A 19,762-nucleotide genomic window follows, 5' to 3' on the forward strand; every position below is an offset into this window, starting at 1 on the left:
CACAGTTCTGGACTCTGGGAAGTCCAAGATCAAGGCTCTGGCAGACTCAGTGTCTGGTGGGGGCCCTCTTCCTGACTCGCAGGTGGTCATCTCACTGTGTCCTCACATGGTAGAAGCAACAAGGGAGCTCCCTGGGGTCTTTTATAAGAGGAGTACTACATTTCATGAGGGCTCCACCTTCGTGGACTAATCACCTCCCAATGCTCTACCTCAAATACCGTCACCTGGGGCTTAGGTTTCAACATATGAATTCAGAGGTGGGGACATACACATCCCGTCTCTTGCAAGGACGTAAAATCATACCAACTTAATATGGCACTCAGGATTCATAAGCGAAACTCACTGTGTCCACAGTGAGTCAAACGCTAGGTAGACAGCTATACCGCAGATATGAACTAATATTTCAATAAAAGAATTAATAAACAATTGAAAAACAGTCCTCAGGCCTGACTCACAACATAGTTCAGCTATATATTTAATCTAAAAGACTTCATGAAATGGTGGGAAATGGAAAGGGCAAAGGAATGATCTCAGCAATGGCCAAAGTGATGTTAGCAATCCGAAGCCTAATAAAGTTGGACTCCCTGACATCTCTGCACGGTCTCTTCTGTGCATCTCTCAGCGTGGCCCACGAACCACTTCCATCTCAAGTGCCTGTTGCCTATGCAGACGCCTGACCCACACCCATTCTGCACATGCTACTTCCATTTCTTCTTAACACACGCTGCAGTTCAAGCACTTGGCTAAACTGCCCACATGGTCAACACTGAAAAATGTGGTCAATGCCCGAGTCCCAGAACAGCTTATGGTAAGAGTGCAGATGTACAGATTTTGAACACAAGACCCGCCCAAGGTCTTGAACACCTCAGCCGCAGCCCATCACAACTAAGGAACCAGTGTTTAATGCATGAAAGCTAAAAAGCAAAAGTAAAACCTACAGCCCACGAATCTGTCAACTATCTGGGACCTAGAAAGAATAGGTATGATTGGAAAAGTGACCCTTCTGGAGTCACCTTCAAAAATGCCAAGAACATTTCTTCCACTCTTTTTTTTTTTTTTTTTTTTTTTTTTTTTTTTTTTTTTTTCATTTCTTCCACTCTTAAAGCTGATTTTAATGGTGAACTGAAGCATCACATTCTGCTATGTTGAGCAGTCAGGTGAATTCCATTGACAACTGAATTGTAGTCTTTATTAAAATTCTTTTACAAACTTATGTCTGCTAATATGAAAAGGCTGCTTTGACTTTAACACGTGCTTTGCAGATTTACATCAGCAGTAAGAAAAGCTTCAGTTGAGTAGAGTTTGGTCTTCAAAAATGTGATTACATCCTTCTTCTCCAGCCTTTCCACCTCCCAATTATAGACCTTACCAAAGAAAGGGGAAAATCATCAGTTTGCAAGAAGACAATGACATGTAAAATAAAAACTAGTTTTGAGATCCAAGCATATCAAAGTAACATCAAGCCAACTTTAAAAAAAAAAAAAAAACAAGTGTTATCACTACATTTGTATCTTCAGGGTAAATACCCAGTAGTGCAACTGCTGGGTTGTAGAGTAATTCTATTTTCAACTTTTTGAGGAGCCTCCACACTCTTTTCCAGAGTGGCTGCATCAGCCTACTTCCCACCAACAGTATAGGAGGGTTGCCCTTTCTCCTCATCCTCGCCAACGCCTGTCCTTTCCTGACTGATTAATTTTAGCCATTCTGACTGGTGTGAGGTGGTATCTCATTGTGGTTTTGATTTGTATTGCCCCGATGCCGAGTGATGCGGAGCAAATTTTCATGTGTCTGTTGGCCATTTCGATGTTTTTTTTGCAGAAATGTCTGTTCATGTCCTCTGCCCATTTTTTGATTGGATTATTTGTTCTTTGGGTGTTAAATTTGGGTGGTAAGTTCTTTATAGATTTTGGTTACAAGCCCTTTATCGGATATGTTACGTGCACCCGCATGTTTACAGCAGCAATGTCCATGATAGGCAAACTATGGAAAGAGCCTAGATGTCTATCAACACATGAATGGATAAAGAATATGTGGAATATATATAAAATGGAATACTATGCAGCCATCAAAGAAAAATCTAAAATCTTGCCATTTACAATGATGTGAATGGAACTAGAAGATATTATGCTAAACAAAGTAAGTCAATCAGAGAAAGACAATTATCATATGACCTCACTGATATGAGGAATTTAGGAAACAAGACAGGGGATCATAGGGGAAGGGAGGGGAAAATGAAACAAGATGAAACCAGAGAGGGAGACAGACCATAAGAGACTCTCAATCTCGGGAAACAAACTGAGGGTTGCTGGAGGGGAGGGGAGTGGGAGGGTTGGGGTGGTAGACAGCTGGGTGGCTGGATGATGGACACTGGGTGGGGGCATGTGCTATGGTCAGTGCTGTGAAGTGTGTAAGACTGATGATTCACAGACCTGTACCCCTGAAACAAGTAATACATTATATGTTAATTTAAAAAAACAAGTGTCGGGACACCTGGGTAGCTCAGTCAGTTAAGCATCTGCCTTTGGCTCAGGTCATGATTCCAGGGTCCTGGGGTCAAGTCCCTCATCAGGCTCCTTGCTCTGCCGGGGACCTGCTTCTTCCTCTGCCTGCTGCTCTCCCTACTTGTGCTCTCTCTCTCTCCTCCCAACAAACATACAAATAAATTTTTTAAAAATAATAATAAAAAACTTAAAAAACAAGTGTTATCTTATAAATTATTCATATTTTAAAGGTTTAGTATGACTATGTGCTAGGATTGAAGAAAGCTCTACCAGTGAAAATTCTAAAAACTTTAAAGGCCCTCTAATGGGTGCAAAAACTCTTTTCTTGGGATAATCTTCCTGAGAATCCATATAATATCCATTAAGGGAAAAAGTCTTAAATAGTAGCCCATTAAGAGAAACATGCCATCGTAACCTCAATAATCTGCACGTAATCCACGTTTGGATACAGAAGTACCATAATGAAGATGAGAATTTCACACTTCACCTTATGTGCAAGACCAAGTGAGTGGCCTTTAGACAGACACACAGACAGAGAAATAGAAATATATATGTAGATAGATTCATTCAAAGGTTCTTGCTCCACACAGAGACATCTGGAAAGGCTGGCCTAGCAAAGCTGCAGAGCTCAGAATCAAAATGAGGTGTGAGAAGGAGGAGAAAGAACTCTCTTCTCACGCCCATCTAACTTTTTCCAGTGACAACCACCTGACAACAGCCTCACACCAGCCCCTGATCACACAAAGCTTTAATTCACATCTTTACTTCCCTTGCTCAAGAAACTCTGGAAATTGAGTATCATGTCATGGGTCTTAAGTTAAATAAGAAAACAAATTATTTACATTTTCCTCTTAACAAAAAGGAATAAAATTTACCAAACGTTGCACTTATAAAACTCCTAGTAAATAATAGTTATCCGCTGAGCAGGAACCACTCATGCACAGAAATGTTCTTTTCCAAAGAAAAAATAACTAAGGTACTTACTCCAACACTGCCGACAATTCCTCTAGAGTCCTCATAACCAAGCTCAACCACAAAATCCCCAGCAGAATGGACATCAGTAACAGAAAAGTATTTCGTTTGCATTTTTTTCTTACCAAGATTACGTGAAAACCCATTATTTTCAAATGTCGCAATTTCATAGCAAGGAATCCTCTGGGATGGGCTAAATCCAAACAGTAAGCAGATCTAGGAACACACAGTACAGCTACTCTGAAAATGAAAATGCACAAAAGGAGACGCATTACTAATGAGATTACATCTACAATCGAGCTGCATTCCTCTTTGGAGATTTCAAAGTTGAGTTCTCTGCTGACCACAGTTGTCACCGTTCCCTCCTACCCAACTGCCTCCACCTCCTTGTTACTTGGCCTCTGCAAATACTCCAGTATATGAAGGCTACAGAAACCAAAAGCTTTTAATAATGCTTTACATGATTATCTCTCAACCATCTTTAAGAATGGCTATATTCTTGATGAGCAAAATATCCAAATAAGAAAGCATTTTATGGCCTTCCTGTGTAGCGTTAATCACTGATCTAAATATAATTATTTATGCTACTAGAAGTACTGATGTAAATAAACCAAATGGCAAATGCTCTTGTGGTACATATTGTCTCCCCGAGAGAGAAGCATTTAAAAACCAGAAAGGAGAGAGCAAATACAAAGAAGAAAACACTAAGAGAAAGGCGAGACTGTTAAAATGATAAAATCTGTACGTTAACGAAACGTGGAAGGTGTAATTTGTTTTTTCATTGTTCTTGGCCTTTTGGAAAGATTAAGTTGGTCGAAGGGAAAACAAGACCTTTGTATCGCTACTGTCTTCTGTTAGACTTTGGCTGTTATCTGAGAAAGCATAAAAGAAATGTCATTTTTTAAAGGAATGCTCATTATTTCCTCACTTCGCCTCAGTACTTTAGGCCGAGAGCTACTGTACTATTAGGCCCAGTACCTGAAAACGAAAAATAATCTTTCATAGAGGTCTGGGAGAAAGCCTTTCTTTCAGGGGGAGAGGGGTAACGTGCATAGGGAGGGTCACAGTGAAAAAGATGGCCGAGGAACAAGCTAGATGAATTCAAAAAAGGGGTAAAGGTTACAGAGTTGGAAGAGAATGGAAAGGCATGAGCGGACAGAGTGTGAAGCCTTACAGGTTTCCAGCGTTTTCTGCCTCTCTCTACTGTAGTTATGTGCACATCCTACGAAGCAATGAGGACAGAAGTTCCTTGGGGTCACAATCCATGTCTGACTCATCTTTGTGCGCCCCGCAGGGCCTACTAGTGCCTTTCCACAAAGACTGAACACGCGGTGTGTGCAACGGGACCTGAAGCATCCGCACCCATAGTTTCAAGCATGTAAACGTTGTTTTACTGTGGTACTCGGCTTTAAAACCCAATCTGTAAAAACTGCCTAGTTCATTACATGGCTCAACTCCAGTCCACTGTCTTTAAGGAACGTCTGCATTTACACCTATGCAGTAGATTAATGGAGGAGAAGTCTCTTGGTATATCACAAGCTCTACAGAAACAGGTCTTAGTATTGTTACTGCTACTTAATATGAAGTCTTTGAGAATTAAATTCAGAAAGCTCAGCAAATGAATGTATGTCAGCAACCTTTGAATATCTGCAGCAGAAGTTACTGCGTCGGAAAACGGAAGCACTTGACTCCTGTTAATATCCATTCTGACTTCAAAATCTGAAAGAAAACGATTAATTTTTCAAACATTGCTCAAAGTGATATTCAGTTTCAAAATATATACTAACGCTACCAATAATGATAATGGCATCAGACACAACATATGATGAGCTTACGATGTGCCAAACTCCAGCCTGGAGTTTACACGCATCATCTCATTTATTCATCACGGGAACTGTATGAGGTTCCACGACGCTTACTGCCAGTTTATGGACAAGGGAAGGCGGTAAGCACCTCACGAACACATCACTGGCACGTACAGAGCAAGACTCCCAACCTGGCAGTCCAACTCCAGAGCCAACACTCCACTAACCTGCCATGGAAGACTCTTCATCTTTGCCCGAAATAAAGGAAAAGAAGTAAAATACAATAGAGGAAAATCACAGAGACCCCCATACCGATATGATAATTATGTGGCAACTGTATGTCTTTTGAGAAGTATTCTTCTCCCAGAAGGCTACTTAGCGCGTCTGCCACCTTCACATTTTGATATGTCGTGGATGACCGTGGTGGCAGGTCGAAGTCTATGGCCTTCTGACATGGAATATCCAGTTTTAGGCAAGCAGCCAAAATACGAAGCTTGTGAGCATTGCTCTCGTCACCTTAAAAAAAAGGGAGAAAGAAAAATATACAGTTAAGAAGAAATATTAATGTTAAGCTTAAGACATTGCATTAATGTACCTATATTGCTAATGATGATTCTTCTCAGGAGGAACCTGTGTGTCTCCCTAGTCCCCACAGAGCCTACACCGGTGCCCGGTATTTGATAATGCTTTAAAGTTCAGAAGCTCTTTGTAGGTGACTTAGTGTAAACTCTTCACTGAATGATGAGCAATGCCCAGGAAGGTTCAAATGCCTTATGATTAACCAAAGGCCAAGCTGGGACTCAAATCCATGTTTCCTGGGTTTTAGAGCTGTTTCCCCCACTGTCACTGCCTTAAAAAATCAGCACGTGCTATTCCTGCTTCACAAGTTGACTCTGGAATTTCCTAACATTGTTTGTAAAAGAATTTAAACGTCTCTATTCTCAGACCCATTACTGAATTTTGTACATCCAGCCAGATATTGCTTTTCTTTGTAAAGACCCAAAGTCAACAATTAATTTCATTCTAAGAGTAAGTTAAGTTCACTACTGTGGAAACTATCTGAATGCTTGATCTAAAAGCTTGTGTCCTCATTACAGGCCTGGAGTGACAAAGTGATTAGGGCTGCAAAAACTCACTTGAACTCAGCTCCAAAGGTGGTATGTAAGGATTAGGAAATACAAACGCCTCCGATCGAGGCATAAAGAACATGGTGAACACGCGGCCTTTGCACAGGTGCAGACGGTACAAATAAAAGGAACAATGGGGATGTGTTTCTGATCCTTGCCTTCTATACCTAAGAGTCGGTCATTAAAGGAGGCTGCATAGGTTTGCCGGCTTGAAGCACCGACCTCTGACTTCACCATTTTGGGTCCTTTCCTCAGTAGTATCTGCATGTTTTAACTAACTCTGCTCTAACAATGACCCCATTCAGAATCACAAGGAAGCTAGCTAGTGGGACTGCCTTATTTCGGTCACGACCGTATGCTGACATCATACCTGGTATCAGCAGCTCCTTGATGACATCCTTTTGGAGAAGTGGATTAATAAGGGCCATGGGGAAATGGTTCATCAAGCAAAATGAACACACAGCATTCAGTAGATTTTCAGAAGAGATGTTGTGAAGATAACCGGTCAGAGAATTAACCATAACTTCTTGGAACCTTCGAGGGAACAAAGAAAAGTCAGCTTTCAAATATAAATAGAAAACCAGGTTGTGGTAGGGAAAGTGGGGTGTCAGAGAACCCATGGCTTTAAGGAGTCCAAAGAAAGGAAGTGAGAAAATCAGACTGGTAGTATCCGCATGTCCTTGAGGTCAGGTGCCTATCTCACAATAAATATAGGTTCTCAATAAATCTTAGTTGGCTACTGCTACATGTCTTGTACAGAGTAAATACTTCATAGGCTGTGACCCATTTAATTACTATTAACACTTTATGGGTAGGTATTCTTCTCATAATAAAGATGAGTAAACAGGTTCAGAGAGGCTGAGGAACTTGTCCAAGAACAACCAGCAGGAAGAAGCAGAGACAGCATTGGAATGCAAGTTGTCAGGCTCCAGAGCCTTCTAATCATTCTCCTGAATTTTTACCATGAGTATGTCTGTAAGGTCTGGAACACTCCCAGTTTTACCAGCAATTAAAATTCTGTAGCTATCAATATTCTGAGTTAAAAGAACTTCCAGCCTAATCCTACCATGCAGAACTAATGCTCTACAGTATGGCACGGCAGTTAAGCATGGATGAAGAGAGCGAAGATCCAATTACGCGGGGTCTCTTGCTCAGGGTGACATGATAATAAATGGCACAGACAGGCTCTGAGTGATAGATTTTATGCAGAATATATGACAGTAGAGGAAGGATGCTCCAGGACGCTAGCCTGGTGATGTGCGGCTACCTCCAAGCAGTGCTGCCTGGAGGAGGTGGTACCTGAGCTTAGGACATAAGCTATCTACAGTTCTGGAAGAAAAAAAAGAACGACATGCAAAGGACAGTGATGGCACACAGGAAAGGAAGGAGACGGAGCAGCTTTGCGGATAAGGAGAATTTCAGGACGTGGAAAAGATGCAGTGAGCCCTTGTGCACGACGAGGCTGTACAGGAAATGGCCTCAGGTCAGCTGGGAGGTCCCATGGGCAGCAGCGGATGGCTGAGGGACGGAGTGGGAGGCTGTGATAGGCTAGAGCAGGACTGTGGGAGTTACTATGGGAAGAAGGGAACAGGCCCCAGAGACAGCAGTGAGGCCAGAAAGGGTAGGCGGCAGAGGACCGTCTTTGGAGACTGGGGGGGGGTAATCACCTCTCGGATCTTCTCATCCCACTTCTGTATCTCCTGCTTTAGTTAACACTCAACTTTACATCCTTCCCTGCACATGCTCTGCTGTTCTTTGCTCCCTGACTTGAATATGGTGTCGCTTCTGCTCAGAATCTTCTTTCCTGCTTATCTGTCTATGGTTGCCTCCTATCTCCCCACCTTTGAGGATCTGCTCAGGTACCACCTCCTCCAGGCAGCACTGCTTGGAGGTAGCTGCACATCACCACGCTAGCGTCCTGGAGCATCCTTCCTCTACTGTCATATATTCTGCATAAAATCTATCACTCCAATTTTCATGCTGTCTTTAACTACCAAAATCTGTGCCAACCTCACCCATTACACAGAATCCTGGCAAAAAGGACTATGTCATGGGAAGCCTGGCTGGCTCGGTTGGGGGGGCATGTGACTCGTGATCTCGGGGTTGTGAGTTCAAGTTTCATGCTGGGTGTACAGATTACTTAAATATCTTAAAAAAAAAAAAAAAAAAAAGGATTGTGTCTTACTCATCTTCATCCTGAGTACCCAAGTACGTGGTATAGGTTTTCTGGCTAAATAAACCAATTTAGATGAGGAAGACACAAAGGAGAGAATGTCTGTAGAAAAAGATGAAGCAAGAGTAAGGATGTACAACAAGTTGTATCCATTAAATATGTACAGCTTTTTACACGTTAATCATGAGATGAATAAATAAAAGTGGTTTTAAAAATCATTTCGTACAGTTTTTAGTAAATAACTGATGGAGGAAGAGGAGAGGGAAGAGGGCGCAGGAAAAGAGAAAGAAGAAGAAGATCTATGGTGGCCACAAGTAAGCCACAGACGTTCTGGAGTTCAGGAGCACACTGAGGCCCAGAGATGCAAATCTGGGATTATCTACGGGGTGGTAAGTACAGATCATGAAGAAAAAAAGAACTGAAGTAGTGACAGTTGAAAAGCTAAAATGTTTTCTTTCTTGGGTTTCAAACCCAGGAACACACTCTGGATTTAACAGACCCTCTCTCCCAGAAGCCACCACATAAACAAAATTATTAATGTGCCGCCACATGTGGATATACAATGTGCTAAGTAAGCCAAATTTTCTACCACTCTCTGCTAATCAACTTCTCAAATGCTCTGAGTTAGCCTGCTTCTAAAAATCCACCACTGCAGCCGAAGACACCATCATCCTCTCTCTCTCCCCTGAAGTATTCCTTTGGTACCTCCATTTACTGCCTTCCTCTGGAAATCCAAGGCTTGACTCCTTAAGTAGTCTGGAAGAACAAGGAACATGATGCGACAATGTGGACCACGCTGTGTCTTGGGATGGCCACAGTGAGTTGAAAAACTCGTTAACCACCCAGTGTTTGTTCTCCTAATACCATGGAATCCATGTGGCTGTTCCTGGAGTTCTACTTACCACTCAACTTGACACTGTCAAGAAAGTACTAAAGGTACATGGGAGCCAGCCTCAGAAGAAAACCAATCAAGGAGAACAGAAAGTGACGGAATTTGGGGGATACTTGGAAACCTTCAGTAGATGCCTATTCTGTGCCAGGTCTTGTGCTAAGTTCAGAATAACAAGAATCTGGGTCTGACTCTGGAGAGCTTTCCAGCTGAGAAGCAGACACAGGCTTTCTGACAAATAATCCCAGCTCTGTGTCAAGGTTCAACCAGAGATTCATATAAGGTGTGACAAGCACAGGGGCTCTGGAGGCAACAAGCAGGCAAAGCACAGGAAATGCGGCACAAACCAAGTTCTTCAATACAGTGCAGGCTACGGTGGGCAGCTGGAGGCCAGCACTTCTTTGGGTACATACTCCAAAGGGAGGGTGTGGGACCCAAACTCAATCGGATCTCCTCTTTTAGAAATCCAAATCCTGATGGAAACCCCAAGGACAGAATGCAACTGAAGTCAAGTCACTCAACGGAGGACGGAGACGGTCTGTGACTCCTGCCACTGAGACCCTCGGAACTGGTCTAGTTTATTCCTGTCATCCTGTGGCTACCCCGCAACTCTTTTACACAGATTCACCCACTTAATCCTCTTAAAGACTCAATGTGATTAGGAGTAACTCTTATGTCTTCTCCCCATTTTAACAAATGAAGAAACCCAAGCACAGATCAGTGGCTTGCCAAAAGTTAAGTAGCTTATGAATGGCAGAGCCGGGCTTCAAACCTGAGTAATACATCTCCAAGGTCTGCGCTTCTACAAAAATGGCATCTTACATATATTTTCTTTCATTTTTAGTGAACTCAAACTGATCCAGAGAGGTAGAAAAGATGTTCTGGGTGGAAAGCAGAGGTAGGAAAGAGCCCAGCATGTCTGAGGAACTGCTGTATTTAGTAGTAGAAATGCAAGGTTATGGTTAAAAATGAAAATTATAGAAAGCAGTAATTTGGGACCAAATGGATAGTCAAAGTCAAAACTAACTATGAACTTAGGAACTGAGGGAATAAGGTAGGAGAGTTTCAAATGAAGACCTAGGCTGAATTAACAAATAAAACCATAAAGAACAAAGAAACAAGCAAGACGACCAAAAAGAAAAAAAAAAAACAAACAAACAAACAAACAAAAAAAAAACCAGCAAAAACACCTCCACAAATAAAGACTACCAAGCCTTGTTTCTTGATACAGGTGGCAGCCATGGATGTGCTCACTTGTAACAATGTATTAAGCTTATGATAATATGTAACCTTTCCTTGAAGTATGTTATGCAGCAATAAAAAAAAAAATTTTTTAAAGAACAAATACATACTCTGAGGTCTGGCATTTGTAGAAGTGATTGAGAGAAGAATACACATGAAGAATACAGATAATGCTTTTCATGTTTAGAGAGGCAGGATCAGCTATCACTTTCTTCATGAACACGTCCATCAGATCAGTATGTCGAAAGCCAAGGTTTTCAAATAAAATGAGGAGAAAGATAACCTTTAAAAAAGAATGAATTGAGGGAAAACATTTTAATAATTATAGAATGCTACCAGTAATTTTTTTTAGAGCTCAAAAAATTAAAACAGCAATAGAACTGTCTGGATGAAGAGAATATTCCCTAAAAAGAAAAATTCTCTTTTCCTCACAAAATCCATTCCAGCAATTCCTGAATTAGATATTAAGTTAATAAGCAACCCCTTTTTATAAATGAGAACCAGGGCATACAATGGTTTCCATAATTCCATCTCATTTAAAAATAAATCCTTTCTTACAACATCAGATCTAAAAACTACCTTAATATACAATGGAATATTACTCAGCCATCAGAAAGGATGAATACCCAGCTTTTGCATCAACATGGATGGGACTGGAGGAGATTATGCTGAGTGAAATAAGTCAAGCAGAGAAAGTCAATTACCATATGGTTTCACTTATATGTGGAGCATAAGAAATAGCATGGAGGACATTGGGAGAAGGAAGGGGAAAATGAAGGGAGGAAAATCCAAGGGGGGGATGAACCATGACAGACTATGGACTACAAGAAACAAACTGAAGGTTTTAGCAGCGAGGGGCGGGGGATGGGTTAGCCCAGTGGTGGGTATTAAGGAGGGCATGGATTGCAGGGAGCACTGGGTGCTATACACAAACAATGGACCTTGGAACACTACATCAAAAACTAATGATATACTGTATGGTGACTAACATATCATAATTAAAAATACCTTACATATACCTTTTCTAAGGTTTTTCAAAATGACCAACTCAACTTTGAACTATTCTACATTCAAAACATGTAAGAGGTAATTCAAAAATTTCTATATTCAATATTGAGTTGTACAAATGAGAACAGAGATTAAATATACTGTGATTAAATTAAAATTTCCAGTTCACTTCTCATTTCCCTCTTGGAGACTCTCACTATTAGTATTTCTCTTTCCAAAACTGATTTCCATGGTAAACTCAATATGCACCTTACCCTCCAAAGTAAAGTGAACCTAGGGACTGAACACAATTACCACTGTTTCAGTACAAAAAGAAGCTTTTACCAGCTGCTTCATTATATGTTTCTAATACTAATACAGCCCCCAAATTTAAAGGTTCTTACTCTGGAAGAAACAAAACAACTTTCCATAAATAAAAGATAGACATGGTCACTAAGTAATGACATTTTACACTTCAAAATGCATAAGCCTATCACATCATCTGTTTTTAAAAAAAGAAAAATAGAAAGATAGAAATAATCCTAATTATCCAAATTATCATGCTATCTTTTAAAAAACAAACATAAGAACAAACTTTGGACAACATAGTTTCTCTTTCAGAAAGATGGTTAAAAGATTAAATAATATATTAACAGGAAACGCCTAGACAGAAATGATAAGGAGCTATTCTTTCAAAAGTCATTTCAACATTGGAATATTTTGGTCTCTTAACTGCTATAAAGCTGATACAGAAATACCCAGAATGTTAAATGAATTGATCTGCTTCTTGGAAGTTTCTGAGGCTTATTCTAAACTGTTAACAAACTTACTTGCTTTAACTTCCAGATGTCAATAGTCGTAGCCACATAATCTGCTATTCCCTTAAAAAGATCTAAATTATGGTAACGGAGGTCTCTGCAAGACTGCAATATGTTGATGAGTACTTTCAAAGGACACCCATGGATATTACCTTTAAAAATGAGTTAAATAAACAAACAAAAATTACCACACAGCTTTGAATGTAAAATCCAAGATACTCTACACTCAAAATGTTTGTTTCTTTAGAAAAATATAGCACTGCATTTTGTAAAAGACAAACACAAAAAAACTAACGTCAAAATTAAATTTAGATCTAATCATATCATCAGTTATTGTCTGTATAACAGTAAAGTTTTTAAAACAAATACAGTCCAAAACAGTAGGTCAGATGCTAAAAATCATGAAAGAAAAATTCCCCTTACCTAGGACCATCTTACTGCATTCATCCAGGAGAACAACAGAGCGGTGATTCATGGCAGCTAATGCCTCAAACATGTGCTGGCTATTCAAATCAGAAAATTTGTCTAATTCTCTCAAGGCTTTCATCTAAAGAAAAACAAACTTCAATTTATAATCTCTGGCAAAGTAAATTAAACTTTTATTTTTAAGTAAAAAGGATAAAGTTTGAGCAAAGTGAAATATACAATGAAATATACAAAGAAATATACAGGTCAAATATACACATTTATATATACAGGGGCACCTGGGAGGCTCAGTGGGTTAAGCATCCAACTCTTGCTTTCAGGTCAGGTCATGATCTCATGGGTGGTGAGAGTGGGCCTGGTGTTGGGGCTTGACACTCAACGAGGAGTCTGCTTGAAGACTGTCTCCCTCTGCCCTCCTCTTACTCCCACATGTATTCTCTCTGTCTCTCTCTCTCAAATAAAAAAATAAATCTTTAAAAATATGTACCTATTCATATATACAAATAAATACAAATCTACTTCTATTACTTCACTCTAGCAAGATTGAACCTGAAAGCACAACAAAGTCTAGGAACTAAGAGCAGATAATAAGAAAAAAAATTTTTTTTCAAATCTTACCCACTTTAAGAAAATTCAAAATGTGTTTACCTCCAGTTTCCTTTTAAGAGCAATTGGTGCATCTTTTCCAACACATCTTATCAGAGCTTGTAATGTAAAGATACGTTCTATTTTCCAGACTCGCTGATCAGCTAGTATCCTGTAATTAAACACAATAAATACCACAATCCTAAATTCTGAAAACCAGAAGAATTATTTTAGAAGTTATATGGTCGAGCTCCTACCTCTAGGCGAGGAAGATGGACCCTACAAAAATAATCTACCTGCCCAAGGAAATGTTAAGTAGTTAAAGATTGAAGACCAACTATTTCCTCTCACATTATTCTACTATCATGATGAATACTTTAAAAGGACACCCATGGATATTACCTTTAAAAATGAGTTAAATAAACAAACAAAAATTACCACACAGCTTTGAATGTAAAATCCAAGATACTCTACATCAGGAGATTATAGTAAGATATCCCAATGCATCCGCAAAGACAAAGGAAATTAAGTCTTATTCTCACTGACCTATGACATTAGATCAGTTGCATTAATTTTATAAATTATAGAACTCAAGCTCTTTTGGGGCCAGGTCCTTATCATGTAATCCCACAAAGTACCCAAGTAACTGTTATGAGCTGAATACATGTCCATGTGCTCCCAGCCCACATCAGTTATAAGATCAATTTAGAATTCAACACCACTCATACTTTTTTTATGGTGGACCCTAAAAGAAGCATTATTTCTAGTGATCCAGAATCAGGATTTTAAGTTTAATAAGGTATTAAAGACTCTCCCCACCCAAATAAGGCAAGTCAACTTTCATTGTAGTTTTTTATTTGAGATATACACAGAGTAGAGAAAGCCACATGAAGAAAGCACAGGAGAGTGCTTACCACAAACCTGCTCGAAGAACGTCCACATTCTTACATGGCTCCATTGCCTCTAAAATAGCTGACAAGACTGAAAGACATTTCTCATCACACTCATTGATACGTTCCTATTGAAAAAATTACAAAAACACTGCAGATAAGCCTATTGTAGACTACCTCACCTAAGCAAAAGCACTGAAGCTTTCAATTAAATGATTAAGTATCAAACCAATAATTCATAGCCCATAATAAACATCTTTGAGAAAAAAAATTCATATGTAGTGAATTTTCCAAATAACCAATACACACTTTTACCTATCAACACATTTTTTACATTTACCATTACCACTGAATACCCACTTGATATGGACTGCATTCCTCTGCTTCTGAAATAACTTTTATCAAACACAATTTTTACTTCTTCTTAGGACTCAAGCTCAGCATGAAGACAAGGGGTAATTTGTCCATTCCTAAGAACCTTAGACAGCTGTCCTCATAACTTCTCTATATGCTTTCCTGGCATCAAACTGTAACTTCAGTTGTGAATCTTCTGATCCACATCTGCTATCCATTTTACCACCACTATCTGGGTATCAAGGGGAGCCCAGGCTCCGATTTCTTTCGGATCTCTTGGGTTGAGGCACTTATCTAGATTCTAGAAATGGCAAAGGGCATACATAATTCAGAAAGTGAATAGTAATAACACAGCTTACTTAGTGCTCTACAGTTTAATCACAACCAATTCTTACACCTCACAAGAGTAGTTGTCATCACAGGTGGGAAATTTGGGCTGAAAGAGGTATGCTCTTTTGCTAAAATGGCGTGACTAACAAGGCACAAAGTCTCAGGTCAAAATCAGGTACTAAGTAGAAATGGAAAAGGCTGAAAGAAAAAGAAAAGAGGGTTTCCATAGCAATTCACAACATCCCATCAATATCTGCTGTGAAAGAAAGACTGTTTGGCTAAAAGGCAAATTCACTAATGACTTACTGACCTTTCACCTTTAGCTAAAATGTCTTTACAACATTCCAACAGGTCAATGAGACACAATCATACATATATATATATATTCTGATTCCAAATATTCACTCATACCGGACCAATGCAAGATGCTATGCTGATTTGGATACCTGTCCAGGATCTAGTAAAAGCATTATCAACCAGATAGTGACTTATTATAATCACTTCTAAATAACTACATAGGGAATACAGTCTACCAAATAAACATGGATATATTGTGTGGTTTAAACGCACACACATAAAAATTCATTCTTATGAAGGACATATAGAAATCACAGTAACGTAAAAAGCTAAAGTTAAAAACTCATATCCTTAAAAACTTAATTTTATAATAGGACAGGACTATAGGGGTGCCTGGGTGGCTCAGTGGGTTAAAGCCTCTGCCTCCAGCTCAGGTCATGATCTTAGGGTCCTGGGATCGAGCCCCCTATCAGGCTCTCTGCTCACCGGGGAGCCTACTTACCCCTCCCCACCTGCCTCTCTGCCTACCTGTGATCTCTGACTGTAAATAAATAAATAAAATCTTGTGGGAGGGAAACAGGATAGGACTATATATGAGATTATCCTCAAGAAATTTAAAAATTATTTAATTCTGATCACTGAGTCTAGAAATCTGAGATGTCCACCCTTAAAAGGTAAATTATTACTCCAACGGACTATCATTTCTTCATCACATCTGGTGCTTCAGTGAGAACAAAGAGGACACGGACTCCCTTGCTCGAATCTAAAAGTGGCTCTTTTAACCAATTTCACCCTTCCTCCAGTCCATTTCTAAAATATAAAGTTGAACATGTAAACACTTTGCTTAAAATACTTCAATGGATCCCCCAATGCCCATATGATAATTCCAAACTCCTTATGAGGGCATAAAAGGCTCTTTATGATTTAATTCCCCTCCTCCCATTTCGAGCCTCAGATCTTGCTTCTACACCAGGAACTGCTCCTCCCCAGTCAGAATTACACAATTTGTTCCCTACTCCCTCAAACACACAACCCCAGAAGTCTATACTTCAGCACCACTAAACTACTTTCAGCTCCCCAGACCTGCTGAACTTTTCTTCTGGATGGAGAGGCAATCCTCTTCTGCAAATACTACCCCCTTCACTATCCATTTTTCACTCACAAACTGCTGCTCATTCTTTGGATTCAACTTGGATAATTATCTCCTACTGAGCTTAAATCCTTGTTCTACCATGAACTAGGGGTTTGTTAATTCACCCAGCAAATTAAGACCTACAAATATATTAACAGAAAGGTAAACTTGGGCGGGTTGTTTAACCTAAGCCTAAATTTCCTAATCACTAGTAAAATGAAAGCAACTGTTTTAAAAGGTACACTGAGGATTACATGAGGCAATTCTGTTTTCGAACTATGTACATACATCTCTGCCTCAAACTCTAACCCGGTTATACACTTCTACAAGATCGTATTTTCTTTCACTGTGCTAGAAGCTCTCTTGTGGCCATTATATTGTCCATAATTATATTCCCTTGAGCTCAGGTCAGTTCCTATAATCTAGCAAATGTCAGACTTACTAAATGACATTGGTTAGTTTTGCAATTGCCTACAAAATAGGTCTTCTCCTTTATGTTATAAGGACAAGAATCACGTATCCTAAATCTCTCTAGTGACAAGTGTAGTAAATTGATACATAATTGACACGAAATGAATGTTCACCATATAAATAAATGAATTCACTAGCTGTTTGACTTTAGCCAAGTTGCTTAACATCACTAAATCTGTTTCCTTATCTGCAAAACTGAGGTAAACATTGACCTGGCAGGGCTACTGAAAGGATTAAATAAGTAAAAAGCGTAGGTACTCAATAAATACTAGTTCTCCCCTCTTGTCTCTTACCTTCAACTAACCAACCTTTTCTTGTATATTTGATATCTCTCCTCATTGTAGTTTATTACTATTAGTCACCTCTGGCAAAGAAAAATGGTGCAAGCTTTCATAAATTTCCATAGCAAAAGGAAGGAAAGACCTGGTTAACTTATGGTCTCTAAATCATATATATGCAGAAATAAATATAAACTACCTATTCCACTAATAATTTCTTCCAAGGAGGATACATCTCTATTTCCCCCTCATTCTTTTAAGATGTGCCAGCCGTGTAAAGTGATATTTACACCTCTTTTTGATTTTACCTGGACCACCCTCAGCAAAGTCTGTATCAGCAGAGTGTTCTGAGGAATTCCAAGCTTCACCATAGCATGAAGACTGAACAGCAGGTGGTCATAGTGCAGGATCTTGGATTCTCTCATCATTTGTTCACACAGCTGATTAAATGCAGGGTGGTTAAACATTAGTTGCTTTTCAACACGCTTCTGGTCATCAGACATCCGTTTAGCAATTATCCACATTGCTGAAAAATAGTTACTACTGGGAAATGTAGGTTGTTCTGAAAACTTATCTAACACATCACTCAAAGAACTACACTCCTCAGATAGCTTTTTATTGTTGACAGGGGTTGGTTTTGTTTCCTTGGTGAGCACATCTTCACTGGAGGCCTTATGATGAAATGCTGCCTTCTTCAGTGCATTATCAGAGTCAAGAGAGTGTTTTGAGTCAAATGACAGTCTTCTAGGACAAAGCGGTCTGTTGACTGTAAGGACTGTTTCAGTGCCTATCCCCTTCGTTTGAAAATTACCTCCTGATTTAAAAATTAAGGCATCCTGAAACAGATGTCTAGCAGATGACTGCACTCCATTACCAAAGTCACTTAAAAGAAGGTTTCTTGGGTTCCAGTTTGAATAAACAACTTTTGGTCTGGAAAATCCCAAAGGATACAGCCTTATTGTTCTGCTTGTAGGAACTAAAATACTGAATTGTCTGAGGTTCCAAAAAATGGCACCTGCTCTGTTATTCATTGCGCTATCCACTCAAACACTTTCAAATCACTTTAAAGTAGTCTCTGATGCAATATCACTTCAAGGAGGAGTGAAAGAGAAGAAATGCCGTTGTTTTCCTGTAGGGAAAGGAGTTATAAAAGGAATAAAAATTAAAGAGAAATTTTTACTTAATGAAATGAAATGAACTTAATAGACACCGAAGTAGGAACCTATGGAGACTTTAAAAATTAAAACGGTAAAACTACTAAGGGGCACCAGGGTGGCTCAGTCGGTTAAGCACTGCCTTTGGCTCAGGTCATGATTCCAGGCTCCTGCATAGCGTCCTGCATAGGGCTCCCTGCTCAGCAGAGAGCCTGCTTCTCTCTCTCCCTCTGCCTGCCGCTCAGCTTACTTGTGCTCTCTCTGTCAAATAAATAAATAAAATCTTAAAAAACAAACAGACAAAAAATAATAATAATAATAATAACAGTAAAACTACTTTACCAATATGGGCTTCCTCCACTTCTCTGGGAGAAGCCAGGTTACCTTGGAAGTAGTCGTTGTATAAATGAGTTTAAAAAATAAATAAAGTGAAATTACTGGTGAAAAGTGTTCCCACAAAGTTTCTTAAGAAAGGGATTTTATATATATGATCTCTTTGATATGAAGAATTTGAGAGGGGGGTTAGGTTGTGGAGGGTAGGGAAGGGAAATAAATGAAACAAGGTGGGATGGGGAGGGAGAAACACCTTAACAGACTCTTAGTCTCCTGAAACAAACTGAGGGTTGCTGGGGGGTGATGGGGGTAGGGAGAGGGTGGTTGGGTTTGACACCGGGGAGGGTATGTGCTATGGTGAGTGCTGTGAAATGTGTAAGCCTGATGATTCACAGACCTGTACCCCAGAGAAAATAATGCATTTATGTGTTAGTAAAAAATAATTTAAAAAGAAAGAAAGGAATTTTATGTTACCATTGCTTTGGAGATGCCTTCAATGAAAAAGTTTTAACGTTGACGAATCCTTTTTATCATGAAGATTTAGCAACAGCAAACCCGGACTTTAAGAATATGGACTGGGACAAGTGAACCGCTGAAGAGAGGAAGCAACAAACCAAAGTGATGCTTGCACGCGGCCTGCGATTGGGAGGGTGACACAATCGGCCAGTATCGCCAGATCTCCTGAAGTGTTAGGAGATAATACTTCCCAAGGTGGGCCACCCAGTATTAACCCACCTCCCTAAAGTTAAGGCCCAAGCAACTCCTGAGACTCTTCTCCAAAGGCAAGAAGTCTAAGGTGTAGCACAGCAAAGTGCTGCGCCTATTCTCGTTGCCCACTCACCTGAGGTCAGAACCCCGTGGTCTATATAGGCGCAGCCATGACAGCTTTCCTGCGAGAGGGGCGTATCGCGAGATTTTACGGATCCTTTATAGGTCAAAAAGCTTACGTTCGCGGTAGTCGGAGAGGTTTGCTCAGAGAGAAGAGAGTTTACCGAAGA

At 39.8% G+C, this 19,762-nt stretch overlaps 1 protein-coding gene across 2 annotated transcripts; it reads right to left on the bottom strand.

The window, feature by feature from the left end:
- Window positions 1-1,167: 1,167 nt before the first annotated feature.
- FASTKD2 (FAST kinase domains 2) lies at window positions 1,168-19,747 on the bottom strand. Of its 2 annotated transcripts, XM_059168263.1 has the most exons (13): window positions 19,606-19,747; window positions 19,239-19,356; window positions 17,586-18,406; window positions 14,440-14,543; window positions 13,589-13,697; window positions 12,938-13,061; window positions 12,527-12,666; window positions 10,820-10,992; window positions 6,776-6,939; window positions 5,591-5,794; window positions 5,111-5,192; window positions 3,599-3,713; window positions 1,168-1,364 (listed from the first exon to the last, which is right to left on the bottom strand). In XM_059168263.1, exons 3-13 carry the CDS (start codon window positions 18,306-18,308, stop codon window positions 1,245-1,247), a joined length of 2,058 nt encoding a protein of 685 aa, XP_059024246.1. In that variant the 5' UTR covers window positions 18,309-18,406; window positions 19,239-19,356; window positions 19,606-19,747; the 3' UTR covers window positions 1,168-1,244. The 2 variants fall into 2 exon arrangements, with proteins under 2 accessions (XP_059024246.1, XP_059024245.1); XM_059168262.1 differs by lacking the exon at window positions 19,239-19,356.
- Between the last annotated feature and the right edge of the window lie 15 nt (window positions 19,748-19,762).

Source organism: Mustela lutreola, chromosome 3 (assembly GCF_030435805.1).
Source record: "Mustela lutreola isolate mMusLut2 chromosome 3, mMusLut2.pri, whole genome shotgun sequence".
NCBI classification, from domain to species: Eukaryota; Metazoa; Chordata; class Mammalia; order Carnivora; family Mustelidae; genus Mustela; species Mustela lutreola.

Bases quoted from the DNA above. Each gene is read 5' to 3' on its own strand.
- FASTKD2 (XM_059168262.1), bottom strand. From the start codon at position 18,308: ATGAATAACAGAGCAGGTGCCATTTTTTGGAACCTCAGACAATTCAGT. The intron at 14,544-17,585 runs GTAAAATCAAAA...TTTTTTCAATAG, and splicing joins CTTTGCTGAGGGTGGTCCAG to GAACGTATCAATGAGTGTGA. The intron at 12,667-12,937 runs GTAAGGGGAATT...TCATTTTTAAAG, and splicing joins ATGCAGTAAGATGGTCCTAG to GTAATATCCATGGGTGTCCT.